This window comes from Cucumis sativus, chromosome 6, assembly GCF_000004075.3.
Source record: "Cucumis sativus cultivar 9930 chromosome 6, Cucumber_9930_V3, whole genome shotgun sequence".
Classification (NCBI taxonomy): domain Eukaryota; kingdom Viridiplantae; phylum Streptophyta; class Magnoliopsida; order Cucurbitales; family Cucurbitaceae; genus Cucumis; species Cucumis sativus.
In genome coordinates this window covers 29,527,361-29,551,371 of record NC_026660.2, presented here as the reverse complement: position 1 = coordinate 29,551,371, position 24,011 = coordinate 29,527,361, and the positions used below count along the sequence as shown (strand labels likewise).

Here is a 24,011-nt window from a genome sequence, read left to right as displayed (position 1 = left end):
GCTATTGATGTGTTAGTTACATGAGGCAAACAAAAGATTATTCAAATCCACCAACCTTCAATATTGAAACAATTACTTTCAAAACTTCCAAAGGGCACAAAATTGCAAGGTGATAAGGAGAAGTGAAAAAAAAATGTCATTACTGTCAAATGGACGAAAAGTTATTCAATTGTGAAATCCAAATACCAATTTTTTTAGTTTCAGATCTCCTACGTCAAACGGTAATAACAGAATCGGAGCCTGCTAGACTAACTTCTCTTACACAACACATGGAGAAGGATTCTAAAGATCAATGGTGGCGGGGATCAGGGCCTCCCGGTGACAGGCGAGCCACCCCTCGTTGAGGAATGCTTCCGGAGCCTTCGACGGCTACCATTCCAATGTGAAAGTTGTCTCTGGAACCCAACAGCGCTGGCCGATGTGACTTAGCAGCTAATTTTGGTTCAAGTTGCCGAGATTCAGAGCCTGCAAAACAGTAGGAGGCCACCAAGATCAGGCATACCCACAAGCTAAGCTTGGCCATTGCTATTTAATATCTGTTTGTATTTGAAGCAATAGTTTTTGGCGATGTGTTAAGTAGTGTTGGGATATGGCAGCTTTTTATACTCGAGCCAAAACCATCTTTACGTTTTTTTAATCTAATTATTCCTAACTGAATTTATTGGCTCAACTTAAAGAATTCATATTTTGTCCTCTTACATAGCTTTAGCATGATATCTATCGGGCCAATTAAGCAGAAAATTGTTTAGATCTTTAAACTGTCGTGAAAAATCTGTTGATCAATACTTCATTCACTCAAATAGGGAAATGTAATTGTTACTTGGGATTAGCGAGGCAAAGCAACGAATGACTCGAGGTGAAGCCTAACAGGAAAAAAAAATGATCTACACAAGAATACATCCTAATTAATTTTTAAGACTTTATTCTGATTATTTTTTAAAGACGAGGCCTTTGGAGCAACTGTCGGTCGGCTCCCTGTCTCTACCTAGATCACCAAGCTTCCATAATCCCAAAAGTTAAATGTTTTTGGTAAATTATAATGTGAATTTTTTTTTCTTTCAATAATTGCTTTTAGTTGAGAATTTCAACATCTAACCTTTTGGGCAAAATTATAACACATCAACCAATTAGTTGTCTCAAAACTCTCAAGTTAATTGTAATTGTATCCATTTAGTCTCTATACTATACTTTTAACGTTGATCAGGCACAATACTTAAGGATACTACATGGCAAGTTGATTTCAATGGACTTAAAAATTGTTAAACCAAGTGAAGGAATGGCAGATCTATTAAACAAAATTAAAATTTTATAGGCGATATTATTTAGAAACTTTTTCGAAGTATAAAGGTTATATGGTTAATTCTAAAGGTTTAGGAAATCACAAATTAAATAAACACGTACAAGTCTTAAAGTTCAAAAAAGAAGCTTATAATAACCTAAAATGAAATATTAAAACAACTAATAATGTAATTAAAAATGAATAGAAATCAATCACTAGCCAATAAGCATCCCATACTACCATAGTGCTAGAACTTTTCTCCTCAATCCTAGTCAGGACGATTGTTTTTGTTATCCTCAAATGAGATGAATACATTGTATTTTCAAGAGGTAGTGGTTTTTGTGATACTGCAATTCAAATTTCCATTTCCTAATACTTCGATAGGGTTGGTTGGTGAATCCAATTTGGCAGCTATTTACACTTCTCTAATATTATTCATGCTAAACCATTCATTTAATTCTTTAAGACAGTTAGAGGAAGCCTCGACTGGAACTAGGCATGAAAGAGAGGAAACGAAGGGAATCATATGATTGTAAAGAAAAACAGCCCGTGGAAAATGAAAATATCCAAAGTAATGAAAGCTTCTGAAATTAGCTGGTATCCATCCTTTACTTCATCTAAGGAACACTACCTTATTTTCACAAAAGATATTTCCATTTTAATCCTCCTTTAACAGAATTTGCTTTACAGCCTACCATGACCTAATATTCTGCAATAAATGTCCCGAGAAATTGATAATACTCTAGAGGCTGGAACCTAATTGACAACTTGAAGTAAATGATATAATACGGTTCCAAGTACCAATTCAATGCCGTATATAAAGCATCCACAAACTGCCATAAAATTTTCAGCTAATTCTTGAGGCACTGTTAGAGGATTTGAGGCCCACAGAAGAGGAATGATAAAAAAAACAAAGATATAGTTGTTTTATCTACATCTTCTTCTTTTTTTTAAGACTATTGCGGCTTTTTCTTATAAACCTTCTTTACTCTTTCTTTTAATTACTTGCGAGTGTTTTTTAGTTATCTCTTGACGATGCACCAAGGATAAACATGAGGAGGTTTAAATTTTCTTATGAAGCTACTCTGTATATTACTTTTATATAAAACTAGATCAAATATATCCCAAAGAGATTTCATTTGAATAAATAAATATATCCCAAAGAGAAATCTGGTACAACGACTCATACATAGGTTGTTCTGAGGTTGGTGTACGTAGATGTGATAAAGTGCAGAGTGATAATTGGATTTGTCTATCTGGCTAGCCAAAGTTGAAAAGATGGTCCTCATCGCCCAGCTCCTTTGTAGTTCAGCAAATAGTCAGCCTAATTTCCCCTTTGTTTGTTTGTCTGGTTTTGTTTTGTTTTGTTTTTTTTTTTGTTTTTTTTTCCGCCCAGAGTCTCAATTTTATCCAACTTATCAACTTAAAGAACTAATAGAAATCAAATATATGTTAGTGGTAGTTTACTATTTTCTATTTTTGTCTTTTGGTTAAGACTTTTTCGATGTTGACTAGCATTTGAACCAAAAATAAAAAATTTGTCTTATTATTCCCTGTGGCCACGTTTTGATATCGTATACATGTCAGATTTGTGGAAGGCAGTCAAAAAGAGTTGGACGGTTTAAAGAGGAAAAGAAATGTAGACATTGGATGAAGTTTAAAGAAGAAGCGGCCAGTTGAAGTTAATGCGAATGCTAGCAATGGGAAATTGGCCACTGGCAAATTGCCCGCCGCAACAAATGGACCAAGACAAACTGGAGCTTATTTTAGGTGCACTCTTATTTGAGCAAGTCATTTCCTCTTTTCTAACTGAGAACTGGAAGTTGATATCTAATTTCATCCCTAGTAAATGAAGGTGAACTATTGAGCTTGTTCCAAACCCATCTTCGGCAGTTTTGAGCTAATCTGAATGTAGTTTAAAAATCATTAAGATAAAACACCTATTTTAAACGCTTTTCCAAATCCACAATTTATAAAGTTAATCCGTAAAGTCCAACAAATCTCTATTGAATTGATTTTCTTCAGTCTTTTATCTTAAAAATAGGATCTACCTAGAACCCAAGTTTTCACTCTTGATCTGCAATCCCATCTGCGATTCGAACAGCAGAAAAGAAAGAGATAAAAAGATGTATAATAACTAAAGTTTTCACTCCATATCTTTAGGTGTGTAAACATTATTCATTGTCCTAGAAAATTATATCTCATTAGTCTGTCGCTTAGGAAAATGAGAACCCGCCATTCCCAACATGATATACATTTTAGTTCTCCATTTACTCCGAAACAAAGCGAAAAAATGCCTAATGAACCCAACAAAATGTGTGCAGAGGGTCTCGAATTGGTTAGATATTTGCATACCTGTAAATGGAATTAAGGCTCAAGCTGCTTCTGTCTGAAGCTTCTTGGACAACAGTTGGGTAGCAAATTTCTGTACCTTCATAATGTTCAAAATCGTGAAGGAATTCAGAGTTGGGCTTTGGATAAAGAAGTGAGAAAAGAAAACCCCAAAATTTTAAAAATGAAAATGCCATAGAAGGATATCTTTTCCTCATAGTTGGGATGATTGAGCATGAGTAGATTATTGTCGTTAACAAGGGCTCGGACTAATATATCCTTGGCCTCATTTTGCTTCTTTTTCAGCATATTGCACATCTGGTAAGAAATTTAAACAATAGATTCATGAGGTCTCTACATCAGGTTACTCTAAAAGCTTAAAGGTTGTATTTGCAACATTACTGAAAGCATTTCATTTTCCGATGCAAGGTTGTTTTCATGTTTCCATTTTGTCAATTCAACGTGGTCATTGTACATCTTTAGCTCCTTTTTCCAAATGAAAATCACCAGAATGTTACTTTTCAATCTGACAAAGGACAAAATATTCTGCAGTTCACTTACATCCTCAAGCTGCTGTGAATAGGCTTCTGCTTTTTCAACATTTCGATTATTTTCAAAAACCAAAGATACTTTCAATTCCATCATATTTGGCACACAAGTATCTTCAAAACTGTTGGGCAATTGATCATGGGAGGCAGTGTTCATTCGTTCAACCTGATTTCACCAAAAATGGAAAACAGAATGGAAAAATAACAGACATTGATTCGTATTTTTATTTCTTAAATCCATTCAACCAATTGCCGAACCTGTTCTATCTTTTTCTCCAATGGCTCTTTGGAGTTTCTGCAAGTGATTTGGGAAAGCAACTAATTAATCAAGAGAATCATCCAATGAATGAAAAAGATGAATGAGATTAATGGTATGATGTCACCTAAATTCACCAGGTGATATACAAAAGAGCTTCAGAGGTTTTAACAACATTGAATCTACATTTGGTCCCTGTAAATAGTTTTGGAGTAAAAAATCTGTAATGTCTACTTGAATCTTAGGGAGAGAATTTTTTGAGGTCTGGGGACTAAAAAGAAAAATTATTCTAAACACCTTAGTGACGTGGACTTATGAGCTAAAGATATAAACCTCTAGTGCTTTACGCTTCATGTTGGAGATCGGAAGTTTTTGTTTCTCCGGGTTTTCAGCACAGTAGCCAATGTCAAACTTTTTACTTCTTTGTCTTGCTTCCGTAGCTTGTTCTGATAATTTCTTTTCTTGCACACCTCCAGTACTCAAAAGGACTTGCTTTCCTCCAAATCCTCTAAACAAAAAAGAATGACGTGATCTTACAAATATTAATCAGTATGTTTTGAAGAGAGGTTTGAAAAAAAAAAAAAAGAACACACGAACACCATACCTAGAAGTCTTCAAGCTGGAAGGATTCGGAAATATTAAGCTAGCTTTAATAGAACATAGTTTATTCCCTTGAGCTGAAATGGTCTTTGCGTTTTGACTATGTAGCATTGATGATTTTTGTGGTTCCATACTGCAATGTGTTTGAGTACTTTTTCTTACACACGAATTGCTAGGATTAACTCTGGCACTGCAAGAATAAGAAATAATATAAAAAATAAAACATATACTATTCTGCACACCCTTGTTAGGCATAGGCGATTCCATCTCAAAATGAAGTTTAAGACATAGTCCAAACGTAAAATAGAACACCCAATAGTATGCCTAACCTTAAAGCACCAAGCTTTCCTAAGTTCTTTTCACGTTGTATTGCAACTGGCGGAGCTGTCTTTGCTCCTTTATTATGTGATCGAGAGTCTCTGCAGAGGTTCCTGTGATTTGTCTATAATCAGAAGAAAACATCGTGGCCATATTATTGTATGGAATGGCCATTGCCAAATCATGGGAAAAGTGCAATTTCCAACTGTCATGAAATCGGAATTTCAAACGTTTATAGTAAAATGACATTTAACAAAGCCAATATGAAGCTGTAGAGGCTCGAACTGAAAAGTTCATATTAAGAAGCCTAGCTTGACATTACCAATGCTGCTATTAAAGTCTTTCCATGGTCATATACTGCAATCATCGTGTTTGTTGTTTGTCAACCATCAAATGTCATACCATATAGTTGATCAACTGGCCTCCAGGCTCCAGTAGTGCGATTGTAATATAAAGCACATTTTCATAAGGGGCATTAGTAATTAGAAAACAGCGTACCCGTCTCCAGCTGCCGGAATTTGATTTGGAGCATCAGTTTTATTCGTGCCTAAAGAGAAAAGTTTTGTACTAATAGATGATGATTGATGTAGCTGAGGTTTGCTATCATCTGTCCTTGACAATGATGAATTCCTACCCATTTCTTTTTCTTTAACTGTCACTTCATTTATTGGCGGCGGTCCTCTGCATCAGGAGTTCGCAAAAGAAAAAACAAATTTATGAGATCCTATCATGCATTTCTTTGAAAGCTCAAGTCATGGATGTGCTATTCATTATTGCACAACATCTCTAGCACAGTAATTCATTAAACATGAGTTTAGAGTTTGTGCAAATACATGAGGCAAATAATTTCCAGCTGTGTACTTCTGTTCAACGACTTTCACATTTCCAATGGAGAAGATCAGAATTAATTAATCTAAAGTAAATTTTTGTACTAAAATATTTTGTTTATCCAATACTGTAATATGATAAAGCAGAATATTTAACCTGCTTAAGGGAACTGTAGACAATTTCAATTTCAAATTTTGGTTTTCTCTGATTTTCTGCGTGTCAGGCAAAAGCTTCCTCGGGACATCTGAATTTGAAAAATCTTTGAGATCTAAATGAACTTCAGCCAGTTGAACATTATCAACAAGTTTATTCAGCTGGTTGCATTCTGACTTATTCTTTTCCGATGCAGGGATATTTATTAGAGACAAATAGCTTTGAGGCAATTTTCTAGAGCAAGTTACATCAGACTCTATGTTTTCATCAGTGACATTTCTAGTTCCACCTGAAACTGATGTTAGTTCTCCTCTTTCCGAACAAATTTCAGACTGGGTTTCTGAAGTACTTTCAGGTGCATTTCTGGCAACACAGTTGACCGGTACATCATGAATGACTTGATGACTACTCTTTGCCACTTCTTTTTCAGACAAGCAACCTTTTTCCTCTTCATTTGTAGTTGGTGTTGAAGTTATTGCTTCATGTGATGTACCATCCGCTTCTTCCGACACTAGCTCACCACAATCTCCCTGAAAATTCTCGACTGTAGAACTAGTCTCGTTTCCTGATGCTGAAAGTCTCTTGGCTATACTATTATCAATTGCAGTATTTTCTTCAGCTATGTGGATATTAGAAGCTTCACACTCAACTCTAGAAGAAGAAACTGCCTTGGAATCTTGCTGTTGTATACAAGTCTTTTCTCCATTTTGTAAGCTTTTATCAACATCAAAGCTATCCAATCTTATTCCAGACATAAGTAAAAATGAGAAGTTGTAAGTTACGGTTCAATCACATGGCTATCTAAAATTCAAAAGGTAGTTCTTGAGTAATAAGAAACGTTTCTCTAATTGTGTTCTCCACTTACTCTTTAAAATCGAAAGAGAAATTTAAGTTGTCTATATCCTTTTTAATATTTCCAAGGGATGATCCTTCTTTACCGCTATTCCTGGCCTTTTCAATCTTTTTCTTCTCGTTTCCTGATGCTGGAAGTCTCTTGGCTATACTATTATCAATTGCAGTGTTTTCTTCAGCTCTGTGAATATTAGAAGCTTCACACTCAACTCTAGAAGAAGAAACTGCCTTGGAATCTTGCTGTTGTATACAAGTCTTTTCTCCATTTTGTAAACTTTTATCAACATCAAAGCTATCCAATCTTATTCCAGACATGAGTAAAAATGAGAAGTTGTAAGTTAGGTTTCAATCGCATGGCTGTCTAAAATTCAAAAGACAGTTCTTGAGTAATAAGAAACTTTTCTCTAATTGTGTTCTCCACTTACTCTTTAAAATCAAAAGAGAAATTTAAGTTGTCTATATCTTTTTGAATATTTCCATTGGATGATCCTTCTTTACCGCTACTCCTAGCCTTTTCAGTCTTTTTGGGTGGGGATGAAAAGTCGAGATCTGGCATGTCAATCTTGAACGATGATAACTTTTCAAAACTTCCATCCAGATTGAAATCATCATCCCTGGAAGAAAATAAATAATATTTTTCAATGACATGTAGCATCCATTAATTATTTCCTGCCATGGAGTTTGAGATCCCACATCGCTGGATCTTTTAGTGCATGAACATGAAAATGACATTGTGGCAAGACAACTATCCATAAATGAGACTGATAAGGCTTGGAAGATGATTGAAGGTCTATCCAAAATACTTCAAATTTCTAGTTTGTGATACTTACAAAGTTCCGAAATCAAAGGCCTTAATCTTCCCTTTTGAGGCCGTACTAAAACTGAAGTCCACCATGTCATCCTCTGTCACTGATATTGATTTCCAGGACTTCATAAATTCGTTATCGATGTCCTCATCTGTGTCAAGGAGAGTAGAGGTTCCATTACCTTTTTTTAGGACCTTACAATCAGAAATTCAGCCATGTTTACATTAATTGGAGTTTGAACACGGCATCTGAAAATAGATAGATAAACTTGCTTCACACTTCATCCTATGCCTAGAATACTAACGTGACATTCAAAGGTATCCTTTCCCTTATTTATAACAATTCAGGAGTCATAGTTTCTAACTTTGCAAACTGCTAACAAAAAGGATTATGGCAAGAAAGCAAATTAAAAATTAAGTTATGTATCTATCTTTTCTTAGTAGGGTAATACAAACAAAGTACTAAGCTATGTTCCTTCTATATTTGAAAGCTAAAAGTGCATACCAAGAAGAGAATCCTTTTTTCTAAGATCAGTAGCTGAAGATGCTCCTTTCCTTGATTCTGCCATCCGCTTATGCTGGACTCGTTGAGACCCCTAGAGACAGTGATCAGACAAGATGATGTTTCCATAGAGAATAAACTATTTGAAGATGGTGTTCCCACTAAGCATTCGCCTAAATTTCTCAATATTTTCTATTCCTATCAAGAAATAAAAAAAATAAACTCTACGGCTAAATCATGGTCGATTGAATAATCTAAATTTTTTGCCTGATTGGCTAAGATTGTAAATTCGACTAATATACAAAGGAAACAGGATGCTAAATTAAACAAATTTATTCTTTGGAAACATAGTGAAAATCTTAAAAAATGAACAAGCTGCAGAGCTGCTAACCTGTAATTAAGGATTAAACACACACAAAATACAAAATAGCCCTCGATAATTCTTCTGATGGGGAACCACAAACTCCAGCGATTAGTCTACACCAAATTGCTTGAGAACGTGTTCCAGAGAGAACTTGTCTAAAGTTGAAACAAAAGCATCAACTGAGATCTCTATGAATGGTGTTCTAGAACAAGATGAGTTATAATGCAAACAAGATTGAACATAGTTCGATAATGTACCATGTACAACAAGCACCTGCACTGAGACGCATTAAAAGATGATAAACTATCAAATTCCAACGAACTATCAAATGAACCAATCAGCGAAAATTATTGACTAAAAAAAAAAAAATCAAGCACAGAAAGAAAGCAAATTATTCCGACAAATACAAAATGCAAAGAATGCAGAAACAAAAATCTCCAAAGGATGACAGATGAACTTCAAAGAAATTAACGGACACTAATCATACAGAATCAAACGAAAACAGATTCAGCGGAGAACAGCTTTACTTCGTCCTTTACTTTTTCCACTGCACATTGAACGGTAATGAAAAGATCCAAAAAAAATATTGATATAAGAAGCAAAATGAGCGATGAGGTTTTCACAAACAACAATATCTGCGAGTTAGATAGATATCAGAGAGATAGAGATAGAGGGAGACCTGGAATTTCAGCGATAGAATAGAGAAGCGAACAATGCCTGTGTTTCGTCGGAAGTGGCTGAGGCCAGAGAAGGCTCTCGTCGAGAACGGAACATGGAGAGCTTTATTCAAATGTCTCTATTTATATGCATTTTTTGTGTCCATGGCGCGCAAGGATCATCAACGCCCCCCAATCTCCTTCGTCCATGGCGCGCAAGTCCGTTGATTTCAACTTCTCTTTTTTCAATTGCAAATATGTCAATGTTAATAATAAACTATAGCAATTTTGGCACAATCTGAAATTATTTGACTGAGGCTAATGGAAGAAATGGATGGTTTTTTTTTAAATCGATAAAAAGGTGTTTCGAAAAGTATTTGAATAAAAATGGTAGATTTTTTGTTTTATTAGAACGGGTCTCTTGAGTCATTTTTTTTCTCACTTCTTGATACCTAAAAGAAGGAAAAGAAAGCGTAAGTGTCCCATCTCATTTAATTTATTATTTTTAATTATTATCAATTATTATTTTTAGTATCATTATTATTATTAATATTCTTAATAATATTTATTAATATTAATATTATTCTTAATATTTTTATTAATAATAATAATAATATTATTATTATTATTTTATTGCTCTATCTATATATCTATATATCTATCTACCTATGTATATACACATACATGCTTTTAAATACGATTTTGTATACATTTTAAGTAAAAATTTGAATTTATAAGATGGTACAATGTTCCAACATTTGTTATAAGTTTACAATATTAAAAATTAAAAATAACAAAATCCACATAAAAATAAAATTTTTGTAAAATTATTTTCATAAAATTAAAAAGGATGATTTACTTTTTGTTCTTCAATCACAAGCATATACACATAATTGATTTATTATTGATTTATATCTTATCCTTAAATTTATCCTTCCATTTCCTATTACCTTTATTTTTAATAATAAATAATTTGTAATTTTCATGAATTTAAAATTACTAAATTTTTTTTGTAACAAAATGAATCATTTGAAAATTGAATCTATACAATATCAAAAGTTAGACTGTTGAAATTGAATCTATACAATATCAAAAGTTATAAAGTTAAAAAAAGATAGTTAATTTTATTAAAAACGAAATAAATTAAACAATAAAGTTACCATTTCGATTGTTCAACTAATTTTTTTATAATTAAATAATAATAAGAATAATTTATAGAAATGAACCCGTCACACCAAAAAAAAATCACCTTTTTATCTAAATAGTTTTGAAAACCTATTTTTTTAAAAAAATTAAAACACCTTTTTTTTCCTAATAATCCCATTATAAAGTAAATGGAATTAAATTTTATTGTTATATTTTATTAAGTGGAACAAGAAATCACACAAATCAAAATAAAATTACATAAGTAATTACATAAATGTTTTTTTTAATGTTGAGAAAATATAAAATGTTAGGTTAAGAGTTTATTAGAGAAGCAGTATGCTCCACGTCGCGCCCATTGGCATTCACCACTCAGCAAAAAGCAACGTACCCCTGGCCCTAACCCCCACCAACCCCCGCTACCGAGTTCCGTTGCAAAAGTGAAAACGCACTACAAAATCAATAGAGATCGGATGCACCTTCAGCAACCATAACTCGAACAATACAGCCATGCGAGTCACGGTATCAGCAACCACTCCGGTTCTTCCTTCTCGGCCCACCTTCGCTCACAACCATGTCCTCTTTCTTTCTCCTCTCGACACAGATCCCAATCTCCGTGTCAATTTTCGTTACCTTCGGGCCTATGTTTCCACCAACACCCCCCAATCTCCTTCCCCTGATCCCTTCGACGTCATTGCCACTGCCCTCTCCTCCGCCCTTCTCCATTACTATCCCCTCGCCGGAACTCTTCGTCGTCACAGCCACCGTCTCGAGCTGTTCTGTGCACACGGTCAAGGCGTCCCTCTCATTCGCGCCACTGTGGACTGTGAACTCGCGTCCGTTGATTACCTCGATAACCCGGATGAAACTTTTGTGGAACAGTTGGTGCCCGATCCGGACGAGAATGAGGGGCTGAATCACCCTTGTATTCTACAAGTTACGCTCTTCGAATGTGGTGGGTTCACTCTTGGAGCTTCCATTCATCATTCTGTGTGCGATGGACTTGGAGCAACTCAGTTTTTCAATGCTGTGGCTGAATTGGCTCGTGGAGCGAGGACGGTCTCGATCGAGCCAGTCTGGGATAGAGCAAATTTGCTGGGCCCGAGGAATCTGCCCCGAATTGAGGCACCAATCGGGGAATTTTTGAGTTTAGAACATGGAAATTTACCCTACAGTCAAGAAGTTGGAGAGGTGGTGAGAGAGTGCTTCCCTGTTTCGGACGATCAATTGGAGAAGTTCAAAAGCATTTTGTTCAAACAGTCTGGTTCTCGATTCACCGCCTTTGAAGCCTTGGGTGCATATATATGGCGGGCCAAGTGAGTTGAATTTTAGTATTTCTGCTAATTTGATATCCCTGGTGTCTGATCTTTGATTGTTCTTACTTTTTGTTTGGGATTTCTTTCCATTTTTCAGAGTAAAAGCCTCGGCAATTGCAGGGAGTGAGAAAGTGAAATTCGTGTATTCAACGAACATCCGTAAACAACTAAAACCGCCGTTGCCAGTGGGTTACTGGGGGAACGGTTGTGTTCCAATTTACGTTACAGTCACTGCGGAGGAGCTCAGAGAGCAGCCCATTTGGGAGACGGCGATGAAGATCCAGAAGAGCAAAATCAATATAAATGATGGGTATGTTCGGTCGTTCGTGGACTTCCAAGAGATTCATCGTGAGGATGGAATCACGGGGGGGAAAGAGGTGAGTGCGTTCACAGACTGGAGACATTTGGGGCATTCGACGGTGGATTTTGGCTGGGGAGGTCCGGTTACGGTGTTGCCGGTTTCTCGTTTCCTTCTCGGAAGCGTAGAGCCTTGCTTTTTCTTGCCTCATTCTTGTGCAACTTCAAGTGAGGCTGGTTTTAAGGTCTCCGTCACTTTGAGAAAAACCGCGATGCCTTCTTTTAGGGAGGAGATGAAGAAATTCGGTGCTGATCATTTCGGGGTTGTTGACCTAAATTCGCGACACTAAATTAACGGAATAATATAAAAGAATTTCAGAATAATTTTTTTATTTTGATTTACTTTTCTCGATTGAAAAATAATCATATTTAATAAACCTGCAAATATATCAAAAATGTGTAATTACTTAATAGACTTTTAGTTTTATTTAGAATGTAAAAAAAAAAAATAGCTAATGGCACTTTTTTTTTCATCTCCATATTGTGAATATTGTAAAATTAGTAATATTATACGTCTATATGATAATCATATGACTAACAAATAATAATTATAATACTAACATAGTGTTGTCATTTTTAAATTTGCTATTTTTGTAAATTTAAAAAATGTTATAATATGAATTCTATTATTATAATTTCTTTTTTGCTATTTTTACATAAGTCTATCATTATTATCCCTTAAATTAAAAAAAAATAAAAATTACTTATAAGAGTTGAACTTTGGAGTGATTTTGAAAAGGTCACCTTACATTTTCTTTAATCAAAATCAGGAATTAGGCGATAGATAATTTTTGTTAAAAAATCACTCAAAAAAATTATTGTCTAATTGGAAAAATTGATTTTGTTAATTTGTTTTTTCTCAAATCAGTTTTGAAGCTTTCATACAATCCGGGGTAACTTTTGAAAAAATTGGAATGTTTTTTTAAAATATGCAAAATATCAAAGATATTTTTTTGGGAAATTGCAAATTCTAGTCTCTATACTTCTAAAAATAAAAATTTGATCGCTAAAACTTGACGAAAACTTGTTAATAATTCATATGAACTAAGATCTAACTTTTTTGTACGAGACTAAAAATAAACTATTCGACCTATTTTTATCTGATCTATTTTTATGAGCATCGGTATGAAATTCTTTTTTAGTAATATAGTTTTACGGAAAAGTTTTCTTACTACCTTAGTTTATTGTTAACCACTTAGCGTAAGTTAATAAATGAAATTGGTAGTATGGGCTAGCGTGGCACTAAAAATTTGGGTATTTGCATAGTATGAGTAGGCTTGGATGTTAGACGAGAAGCAAAAGGCAGACGTTTGTATTGAAATCTATCCTCTCTTATCCGCAACCTAACAAACCAATACAAACCATTTATTAAAGTTGGGAACGAATCACTAAGGATTCCCACCCATTGCAGAACAGAAACTCGGCCATGGCGTTCGCTCTCGGAGGATCTTCCTCAACTGCGATCTTGGCCTCTCGATCCCTCTCTTCTCCCTCCCCTAGGCATTTCCTACCTCTCCTCTCTCTAACCCCAGGTACATTTCCTTACAAATTATTCAATCTCTTCTTTCTTTACTCTTCCGTTTCTTGCTTATTGCCGTCTTTTAATTCCTCTTTTATGTTTCCGGTTTCGTTTTTAATTTCTTTTACTCGTCTCTATTTGTTGTTCTCATGGAGATGTAAAGCATTTGGTAATTTTGCAGCTCATGGTAATGGGAAGAAATCTATTGGGAGTATTAGGATTCAGGGGAAGAAGGGAAGGCCTCAGGTCCAATGCAATGTTGCGACTGAAATAAACACTGCCGAGCAGGTTTGTTATTCCCCACCTGGAATTTAGTCTGTTTCTGTGTATACAAGCTGCACTCATGAAGCTGTTTAAAACTTTAAATTGCTGTTCGCGTTCCAGTTCCAGTAATCTAAATGTATACTGCATTGTGAAAGCTAACTGAAGAAATTTGATATCTTTACCGGTCAATGAACTAAATGGATCTTGATTTAAACGATTCTTTTTACAGTTTCTTTAAGAGTGAATAACAAAGGGGAAAATTCTACCATTGAAAAAATGACGTAGAAAATTGTTTGATTGTTTGTTTCAAGGTCATACGAGTGAATAATAATATATTACTGATTTTTCAGGCTGTGAATATCTCAAAAGAGAGTCAGAGGCCAGTTTATCCTTTTGCTGCCATAGTAGGGCAGGATGAGATGAAACTATGTCTTCTACTGAACGTTATTGACCCAAAAATTGGAGGTGTCATGATCATGGGTGATAGAGGAACAGGAAAATCAACCACAGTTAGGTCCTTGGTTGATTTGCTCCCTGAAATCAGGGTTGTGTTTGGAGATCCCTACAATTCTGACCCTGAGGACCCTGAATCAATGGGTATTGAAGTGAGGGAAAGTCTGGGGAAAGGAGAGCAATTATCAGTGGTGATGACCAAAATTAATATGGTTGATCTGCCATTGGGTGCTACCGAAGACAGGGTTTGTGGGACTATTGACATTGAAAAAGCACTCACTGAAGGTGTGAAGGCATTCGAGCCTGGACTTCTTGCTAAAGCTAACAGAGGTATTCTCTATGTGGATGAAGTAAATCTTTTGGATGATCATTTAGTTGACGTCCTACTGGATTCGGCTGCCTCTGGTTGGAACACAGTTGAGAGAGAGGGCATTTCCATTTCCCATCCTGCTCGATTCATTTTGATTGGTTCGGGAAATCCAGAAGAAGGGGAGCTTAGGCCACAGTTACTCGATCGGTTTGGAATGCATGCACAAGTTGGTACTGTAAGAGATGCAGAGTTGAGAGTGAAGATTGTCGAGGAGAGGGCTCGGTTCGACCAGAATCCTAAGGAATTCCGTGAATCTTACAAGGCAGAGCAAGAAAAGTTGCAGCAACAAATTTCGTCAGCTAGGAGTTCCCTTTCTTCTGTTCAGATAGATCAGGATCTGAAAGTGAAAATCTCCCGGGTTTGTGCCGAGTTGAATGTCGATGGATTGAGAGGAGACATAGTGACAAATAGAGCTGCAAAGGCTCTTGCAGCTCTGAAGGGAAGGGATAAAGTTGCTGCTGAGGACATAGCTACCGTCATTCCCAACTGCTTAAGACATCGTCTTAGAAAGGATCCACTGGAGTCTATTGATTCCGGTTTACTTGTCATTGAGAAATTTTATGAGGTATTTAGCTGAGAAAGGTGAAATAAATAGCCTTCTCTTTGCAACTCTTTTTGTTAGTTGTAACAAAGTGACACCAGTGTGCTTTTTTTCATGTTTCCCCTTCCGTTTATATGAGCAGAATTTACAGATTTCCAATGCACAGGTAATTTAATACTTAATTATATGGAGAGAAATTTATGATATCTACTTTGCTGTAAAACAAGGTCCAGTTATTTCCCCTTAGAACTTCATGCATCCTATAATTCATTTGAGTATCTCCATTTCAATCCAACAGTAAAATGAATGTTGTCTACAAGAAAAGCTCAAGTTGAAGAATATATTTACATTGAAGGAACATCAAGATTAGCAGTGAAGTTTTTGCAGCACAAGCAATCGGTTTTTGATTTACAATAATTTGTCTTTGCTACTAATCAAATTAGCCACTTTGGTCAACATCACTATTGAACTTTGGAACCATAGACGATGGTAAGTAATGTTATCATCTAGAAGAACGAATGAGTTCTGAACCCACGTACACTTGCCAGCCCTGTTAACGGACAGCTGCTTAAGCTCTCCATGCTGTGAATCGTGTTCTGCATTTTCAATATCAGATGCCTTAAAGTTATGGAGAGTTCTGCACCAAGCATAGAGCAAAAACGGAAGAGAGAGATATACCATTGAAGACGTTATACCAGCAACTGCAGCAAGTTTGTTCCTAGCATTCACTCTCAAAGATATTTTCCTCAGCACATGATACTGGTGGCTTCCTCTACTCTGGAATTTTATTTTTGGCTCCAGATGAGTGCAATAATCTTTGGAATCTTCTACCTTTTTATTCATATCAAACATTAACATCAAAATCTTATTTCAGTTAATGTCCGACTTTGAAACCATAATAACACAGGACTGTAATGTAGTCTACACCCCCAACAACAATCTCAACTCTAAGGCATAATAGTATCTTTAGCTACAATTCTTGGAACCTTGAAGATAGGGTTTTGCTCCAGAAAAGGTGGTGAGCTTTGAAGTACTATTGATGCAGCCCTTATCAAGATCCCAGCAGTTAAACCCCATATCACAAATTTCTTATTCTCAGTCTCATAATCAAAGAAATGAACAAGGTATTTGCATCCCATCCACTCTCTTTCCTCCGATCTCCGATTTTCATCCTGCATCAGATGTTTAGGAGAACATTTACATCGAGAATTCAATAAAGGGTTCAAGAACAATTACAGAAGATAGTTGTATTTTTAATTATCCACCAAATGAAGATAATAACCTTAAGAAACATATCAAGTGGAGCATCAAATACTTCATCCACTTCAGCAGGATTCGGCCTGGGATTGAATGCATTTCTTTCATTCATAATGCCGATAACAGGAACCACTCTTAGGAGATGCTGCAAAGAAAAAAATATGGTACATGTACTGAGCTGATCATCACAATCCCTAGTGTAAGTATATGCTTCTTGCTGCAGTCAAAACTACTAAAATTCCGAAGGTTAGGCTCTGGAGTCTAACGAAGCTTATAAACTCAGAGATGACACGATGCTGGTGAATCCTGGACAAGGATACACGATAGTTCTTCCACTGAAAGAAGTGAGATTTCTTAAAGAAACTTTGGTTTCTTCGAGTCCCAAAGGAACAAAAGAATAATTACTATTGGTGTTTCTATATAGGCCAAGTGTAGTTACCTAATCATAGAAAGCATTGGAAACGTCTTCGAGTCTTCATAACTCGACGTTAAGAAGCCCTATAAGTGATGGAACCAAACTCCAAATCATCATAAAACTCCATTGTACCAGCAAATAAACCTTCTGACATTCCCTAAATCCTCATTTTTTGTTTAACAATAGTTATTTATAGTTGGGATTAGCAGAAGTTTACCTAGAAATCTGCACTCAGGTAGAGAGAATTTTCACAAAAACTCTTGGAAACAGAATCGTTTCATGCATTAGAGTACCAAAATTTGAAGCTTTTACTTAATTTGATCTTAAATATAAACCAATTGTTTCCTATGATTTAAGAATAAAGTCTGTTTTGTACCACACAAGAAGGTGCCTCAATGATCAATCAAATACTCATCAGTTATCGAAAGTCCAGAAATTTTGTGGGAGAGGTAGAGTAAATACCTTAGACAAGAATGGTTCGAGAACAGTAACAACATTTACAAGCGAAGGATCCAAGCCAATCTCCTCCTTTGCTTCTCTCGTCGCAGTCGCCCCATCGTCTTCATCTCCTTCCTCTGCTTTTCCTCCAGGCAATGCAACTTCACCTGCAAACAAATTCCCCCCAAATTATAGCTTAACGACTAATAAAAGGAAAATTGTAACATGGTTCGGGTTGACTTGATATGTAGTCAATAGATATATGAATCCTTTTCCATTTTCGGGGGAAAAAATCAAAGTAAATTCTAATTTCCTTATTCTTAGATTCAATCGAAACCAAAAGGGGCAACCAAAACTGCACTGACCCGAGTGAGTAGACAGCCTCGAGGATCGTTTGGTGAGAATGACCCGCAGATCGCCATCATTCCCTTCAAAAAGGCAAATCAACACAGCCGCTCTCTTGGGTCTGAATCTTTCTGGGTCTCGAGGAATTGGAGTGGTTGATTCAGGAAAACCCACTTGAGAAACAACCTTTCCATTGCTCTCCTCACTGCTTGGCTCCTCTATGTCGTCCAACAATGGAGGCGGCTTGTAAAGGCGGAGTTGCTGAGCCAAAGCGACTAATCTTCTTGAGCACCCAGAAGAGTCCGCAGAAGAATCCATGAGTTTTGAGACACGAGTAGTGCACAAAAATGGTTTCGATAGCCTTCTTAATATTGAAATCATGAATTTAAAGCCCTTCAAATTTCTTCACGAATAAATCATCAAATAAATGAGACAATCCGTTACCGACAACAATTGGTGGGTTTTTGGCCTTCTCTAGCTTTAGGCATTGGTTTGTATGAGGAGTTTGATTCTGGCCTCTGCGATTGGAAGAAAGAACGTGGAAACTCAAAAGCTTTCCTTTTTCTTCTCTTTCTCGAAAAAAGTTCATAAATGGCTATTAATAAATGGCTATTTCCACTGTTTACGTGACACGTTAAAATACCTAACATGAACCGTGAATATTCAAAAGGTAACTCTGAGAATTGGCTCACTATTCACTTATTGCATCTTCACGAACATGGATCGCAAAGGAGAACAGGTGTTGTAACAGATCATAACTTTACACGGAGGAATTTGAACGTGACTAGATTACCATACAAAAGTTTCTTTGTTTTCATTATGGTTGTTTAGATACAGGAAAAGAAAGATTTGAAACCATTTATGGAGGTTATATAGCAATCTCAAGCTACCAAATAATGTCAAAATCATCAACACTGTTCGTATCATATACATTATAACTTAGGTAATACTTTCTTTTTCTTTCAAATATACATAACAAGAAAAAGGAAAGGACATATAAGAAATAATGACACGGGGATCAGTCTGCATGCCAATAATACATTACCTCACACCACTCAATGAATGAACATCATCAGAAATTACATACAGAAAACAAATGGCTTCTACATTTTTTATTTTCCTCTCTGGTTTTCTTTGATAAAATATGAACACGTTTTGCATTCTATAAATGGCATCGATTAGGGTGTTGTTTCTTCTTTCTTGGTGTTCCCTTCGTCATTCTTGTCATTTTTAACGCTTTCTTTGACGCCTTTCTCTTGTGTAGCCAGTTTCTCGGCTTTCTCTGTTGCTGGATAAGACAACCTCCGAGCCTTTGCAGATGATTTCCCATTCGGGGAAGGAGGTTTCATTGGACCTCGTGCTTTAGGGGATGGTGAGTTTCTCTTACTGACTTTGCTTGATTGTCTGATTGTAGATTTCTTTGGACTAACAAACTGAGATGGTACACGGCTTTCCCATGGACGAGCAGCTATCCATCGTTCTTTCCAGCTCCAACCCCAATCAGCTTTACCAAGTTCATCTTTACCCAACCCATACATCTCATTAGAGTTTGCTCTCCACTAAAAATTTTAGGGCATTATGAAATGAACCCTTTGTTAGATTGCATGAATGGAGATTATGGTCACTGTGATGTACCAAATGTAACGTTTTAAGGGATTACCATACCTGATGTGAGAATGCGTATGCCATAGCACGCTCGCGCTTAACAGCTGCTTCTTCTCTATCATGTATCCTTGAAAGAATCCCGTCCATGGAGTCTGCACCCCCACACCACTCCACCTGCAATCCATTCAAACTACTGCTTAATAGGACCAATATGACCATGATCATTTTGCTCTTTGTGCAGGAAATATGGAAAAGGTAAATAATTGCAATTTTCAAACATCATTCTTTTTATTCAAACCAATTGCATAAAGAGTCGTTTATTCTTAAAATGTCATTTTGGCAAGCAATTTTGTAGTCTCAAGCTTTTCTCAACTTCAATTGGCGCACAGTTCTCCACACCAATTAGCCTCTCCTCACATTTGCTCTCAATCGATGGTCATCTGGGAAATAGGGGAGGAAAGTCTGTGGTTACAGCTTATTTGAATTTCTTTTGGCATATATGGCTTGAACAAGCTTTCTGTAACTATAAGCTTAGTTTTCCTTGTACCATTTCAAAGTCCTTTTCCTGGTCTCACTCAGCTAGAGAGTGAGAGCGAGAATAATCATTAAGCCACGTGAAAAAGAAAATGATCAAGAAAAGCCTTGGTTGAATGGTTAACTGCAGGATGCAAAAAACAAAATAGAAAACAAGAACTGTATATCGAGAGTAAAATCAAGTAGATGTGAGAACTTAAAACACATATGAGAAAAGGCAGACTGACCTCTATATCATGAAGCTTAGCTTCAAGTTTTCGTTGATTTTCTAATCTTTTTTGTCTCTGTCGTCCTTCTGTCACCATACAAAGTCGACGAGCCCTAATTTGAGCCTGTATATGGCTCCATGAATGAAGATAACCTAATGTAGATGTAGCATGCTTTCTAACGGAATGACCTTGAGTCAAATTCTGCAGTCTGAAGGCCCCTTTCAAGAGACGTAAATTTTTCCTGGCCTAAAATATATAAAAATATAAAAAGCATTAACAGCTATGTGAACACACAAGATAATAAAATCCTGCCCGCAGCCTACTATGCTTATTTATAACACATAATAGGCAATTTAGATCTATTATTGCAAAATTCGAGGAAGCAAAACTTTATCTCTATACGGACATGGAGAGACTTTATCTGCTTCTGATCCTATGACTTCCATATCCAGGTGATGTTTACACTCACCCTTTGGTTACATAAAATCCCAAACCAGCATATATTTTCAAAAAAAAAGAAATTAAAAGGAAAAAAAAAAAAAGGCTTAAGCATCTCCATTACATAATCATTGAGAGTGATAACAAAATATAATTTTAAGAATCAGTTTTTATGTTATTTGCTCATTTAAATCAAGTTTCCAATTACAACCATGTATTAAAAGGTATTTGGGACTTTCTGACGTTGAAATAATGCCTTGACCAGCCACACAGCTGGAGCTAGTCAAAGATTGTCTCGTTGGTAGGAAGTGAGGCAAATCCTTCTTCCACAAAACCATTACCTACTAAAGCTCAAAGTTCTGTTTGAGGTTATAATTGAATTATTTTCAAGTTGGCCTCCTTCTATAGCGCATTAACAAGTTCTCTCACGCATTCAACAATATCTAAAGGTGGAAATTCAAACCTCCAACCTTTTGACTGAGATTATAATATCTTAACATTTGAGTTACGCTCAAGTTGATTTATCTCGCTCTATCACTTTCTCACATGGTAAGATTACTGCATTTACAAATTCCTCATTTCTTGAGATACACAAACAGCCAGGGTTCTAAATGTTTGCATGTTCCAACAATCCTGGTTATGAAATCTAGAAATGATAAACACCATTTTTAAAAGCATATGGGTAACAAACAAACGAAGCATGTGAGATTAATAAACCCATCTTGGAGTCTATATTTTAGATGGGAAGAAGGCCAAGTAGACATAGTAACTCACACGATATGCTCGGTATGCCGTCTGAATCCGAACTGCAGCTACATCTTCAATCGGCATTGAAAGAGACTTACTGTTCCCATTAGCACCATCACTTTTAAACCTTGGGGAATCTTTTTGAAAATCATCCAATTTCTCCTGACATGATGATTTCCATAAAAAAAAAAAAAAGAAGAAAGAAAACTACTAAGACAGGAGTATATTAACAGTTGAACACCAATCTGTAAAAATCCAGTTAGTTTTTGAGCAGCTAGCAGGACTGGGAAACCAGCTATCAAAAGGGGGAAACGGCTTGTATGACTATTCAACAGCTCTTTGTTCAACCAAAGGAAATAACCCTAACTGGTACTATGAAATCGCTGGGAAAGACTAACTCCGGCAAAAACATCATGAATCCCAACTAGTTGTTTTTTTCTCCGCAAAAATGTTTATATTCTAATTACTAATGAGAATTGAGTTCTACCCAAGTTTTTTTCCACCAAGTGATCCCTTAAAGTATCAATCTAACCTTTGAGGTTAGCAAAAGCATACAGATGAAAAGATGATCGAGCTAGGGCAAGCTTAAAGAAGACCAGTCCTAACTATAACAGAATGCCCAAACCTTATAGAACATGGAAGACATGTACAAGAGAGTGAAAGAATGCGAACTAATGAATTGAAGTTTAAAACTTCTCCATTTCATTTCCCTTCTTTTCCATACCGAAGAGCCAAGAATCATAATTTGAACAAAGAAAAATGAATTAAAACAGCCACAATCTAAGCACAGGAAATGGCATAGTCATACCTTAGTTTGTTTCGAACTGCTGGTTTTCACTTTTTTTAAGCGAATTACTGCCTTAAACCAACGTCCAGAACCCATCTTTGCAAACGAAGTGCTTGTATCCTAAACAAGCTAGAAAGAGTTCTACGTTAATCAAATGGTCACTAATATCATCAGTAAGCAAGCGTTGACTAAGCCTTGTCTGCTTCAACAATATTCCATTATTAAGTCTCCCCTTAAGAACTTCAAATTATAAGTGCAGATCCCACAGTAAACGCAGAATTGAGCTTGAAACAAACCAATCACGAAAGAAACAAAGATAAGATGTTACCAATTGAACATTTGCCTACCAAACATACCACGCATTTCAAAACCATCAATCTCAGATCAATGCAACTAGTTTTTCAACCAGTCGCTCAAGATCACGAGATTCATTAACAAGCAACACAGATATTCTGTTCCTCCGAGTCTCCAAAGAACAGCGAAAACCATATTATAAGTTCTACTATCACAGTCATCACCACAGAAGATATGGGAAATCCGAAAAAGAATCACAAAACATAGTCAATATTTACCACAACAAGCACTAGAACTTATAAAATCCCCCATCAGTAAGCTTCTAAGACTTCCAGATCTACCATTTGTTACCAAATACAAAATCCCATATCTCAAATGTCAACATAGAAATGTAAGTGATATTAAAAGGGAAAAAATGGAGGGTGAAGAATAGACATACCAGAGAAAAGGAAAAGGCAGGAGAAGAAATCAATGAAGAGACAGTTCTAAACTTCTAAAGCATAGCCATTCCAATTTGGAAAGAGAAGGCAGTCGACAACTGGTCCAGCTTTGTGAAGTCGTAGTAGTAAAGATGAAGGCAAATCCTGAGAGAATAAAAGTGGTTGTTGCAATGTGGATTGGCCATGGCCCATCACCAGCCTTTTTTCTCCCAAAAAATTCCCAATGAAAATAATTTTAAAGAGAAAAGAAAAAAACCCTTAAAATATTCTTCCCGCCCTCAATCAGAGGCTCAACCAACGCGCAACAGCTCATGAGAAGGAAGATCGTACGGTCACCATTAAAGGGTTGGTGGGTTTCTCTACAGCGACGTGGGAACGAACTCTCCGATCGAGAAATGGGTCGGCCTTCATCTCCCTCGGCGGAGGAACATTTCAGGTGTAATCTGTGGATTATTGAGAAAGAAGCACCATAGAATAATTGAACTAAGCAAAACGTTACAAAATTGGTATTTCACCGGCACTCCTTTGCGACATCTGTACATTACGCAATTCTTGTCGGCCGTCATTTTTTTTTTCTTTTTCTCTTTTTCTCTTTTCTAAGCAATCAATCATTCACAATTTTTATTTTTATTCTCATTCTTATTCTTCTTATTATTATTTTGAGATAGACACTTTTTAAATTATTGTTATTATTTATAAATAATTAAATTTCTTATGTAGTAATAAATTAACGGAGTCCTAAATTTCTTTATCTTTGATTTCTTTGCTTCCGTTTACAACACGAAGTTTGATCTCAAGTTTTTCTTCTTTTTTGTATTTAATGAAGCTATGAATTTTTAAAAATATAAAACGTTTCTAACCAATATAAATATTGGAATGTTCCGAAAGTGTAAGCTTTAAAAAGCTATCACATATTATGTTCACAAAATTTTAAATTTAATAAATAACTTTTACCTCCTTTAATCAAGTCTTGAAATTTCATGTCAAATTTTACAAAATAGAAAAAATAAATTATTAGAAGATTGAGGGCAACTTAATCTTAACCTA

At 35.9% G+C, this 24,011-nt stretch overlaps 5 protein-coding genes across 16 annotated transcripts; 2 read left to right on the top strand and 3 right to left on the bottom strand.

Annotated features, from left to right (window-relative positions):
• Window positions 1–102: 102 nt before the first annotated feature.
• On the bottom strand, window positions 103–9,827 carry LOC101220259 (uncharacterized protein At4g18490). Of its 6 annotated transcripts, none has more exons than XR_004217218.1 (17): window positions 9,516–9,825; window positions 9,094–9,114; window positions 8,864–8,991; window positions 8,476–8,566; window positions 7,996–8,122; window positions 7,591–7,779; window positions 7,179–7,466; window positions 6,317–7,054; window positions 5,831–6,013; window positions 5,344–5,445; window positions 5,019–5,204; window positions 4,748–4,922; window positions 4,542–4,609; window positions 4,417–4,453; window positions 4,172–4,324; window positions 3,635–3,928; window positions 103–465 (listed from the first exon to the last, which is right to left on the bottom strand). XR_004217218.1 is itself a non-coding variant. In XM_011659941.2 (17 exons), the coding sequence occupies exons 3-16, from the start codon at window positions 8,537–8,539 to the stop codon at window positions 3,654–3,656; spliced, it is 2,487 nt and encodes an 828-aa protein (XP_011658243.1). In that variant the 5' UTR covers window positions 8,540–8,566; window positions 8,864–8,991; window positions 9,516–9,824; the 3' UTR covers window positions 103–465; window positions 3,635–3,653. The 6 variants fall into 6 exon arrangements, 2 of the variants coding, with proteins under 2 accessions (XP_011658243.1, XP_031742549.1); XR_004217219.1 differs by having other exon boundaries at window positions 9,094–9,109; XM_011659941.2 differs by lacking the exon at window positions 9,094–9,114 and having other exon boundaries at window positions 3,635–3,719; window positions 3,818–3,928; window positions 9,516–9,824.
• A 1,125-nt stretch (window positions 9,828–10,952) lies between these two features.
• On the top strand, window positions 10,953–12,654 carry LOC101220490 (spermidine coumaroyl-CoA acyltransferase). Its single transcript, XM_004134887.3, has 2 exons — window positions 10,953–11,951; window positions 12,049–12,654. Exons 1-2 carry the CDS (start codon window positions 11,146–11,148, stop codon window positions 12,596–12,598), a joined length of 1,356 nt encoding a protein of 451 aa, XP_004134935.1. The 5' UTR covers window positions 10,953–11,145; the 3' UTR covers window positions 12,599–12,654.
• Window positions 12,655–13,606: 952 nt separating this feature from the next.
• On the top strand, window positions 13,607–15,637 carry LOC101217637 (magnesium-chelatase subunit ChlI, chloroplastic). Its single transcript, XM_004134623.3, has 3 exons — window positions 13,607–13,840; window positions 14,009–14,115; window positions 14,442–15,637. Exons 1-3 carry the CDS (start codon window positions 13,735–13,737, stop codon window positions 15,489–15,491), a joined length of 1,263 nt encoding a protein of 420 aa, XP_004134671.1. The 5' UTR covers window positions 13,607–13,734; the 3' UTR covers window positions 15,492–15,637.
• A 76-nt stretch (window positions 15,638–15,713) lies between these two features.
• LOC101217880 (nudix hydrolase 15, mitochondrial) lies at window positions 15,714–18,492 on the bottom strand. Of its 2 annotated transcripts, XM_004134624.3 has the most exons (6): window positions 17,931–18,491; window positions 17,590–17,732; window positions 16,738–16,857; window positions 16,442–16,627; window positions 16,134–16,286; window positions 15,714–16,051 (listed from the first exon to the last, which is right to left on the bottom strand). In XM_004134624.3, exons 1-6 carry the CDS (start codon window positions 18,289–18,291, stop codon window positions 15,962–15,964), a joined length of 1,053 nt encoding a protein of 350 aa, XP_004134672.1. In that variant the 5' UTR covers window positions 18,292–18,491; the 3' UTR covers window positions 15,714–15,961. The 2 variants fall into 2 exon arrangements, with proteins under 2 accessions (XP_004134672.1, XP_031743402.1); XM_031887542.1 differs by having other exon boundaries at window positions 15,714–16,286; window positions 17,931–18,492.
• Window positions 18,493–18,756: 264 nt separating this feature from the next.
• Window positions 18,757–23,549, bottom strand: LOC101220729 (protein IQ-DOMAIN 1). Of its 6 annotated transcripts, XM_011659935.2 has the most exons (7): window positions 23,221–23,533; window positions 22,964–23,108; window positions 22,252–22,359; window positions 21,471–21,605; window positions 20,277–20,504; window positions 19,576–19,689; window positions 18,757–19,469 (listed from the first exon to the last, which is right to left on the bottom strand). In XM_011659935.2, the coding sequence occupies exons 3-7, from the start codon at window positions 22,324–22,326 to the stop codon at window positions 19,089–19,091; spliced, it is 933 nt and encodes a 310-aa protein (XP_011658237.1). In that variant the 5' UTR covers window positions 22,327–22,359; window positions 22,964–23,108; window positions 23,221–23,533; the 3' UTR covers window positions 18,757–19,088. The 6 variants fall into 6 exon arrangements, with proteins under 6 accessions (XP_011658237.1, XP_031743403.1, XP_031743404.1 ...); XM_031887543.1 differs by having other exon boundaries at window positions 21,471–21,602; window positions 22,964–23,535; XM_031887544.1 differs by having other exon boundaries at window positions 21,471–21,602; window positions 22,252–22,350; window positions 22,964–23,535.
• Window positions 23,550–24,011: the final 462 nt, after the last annotated feature.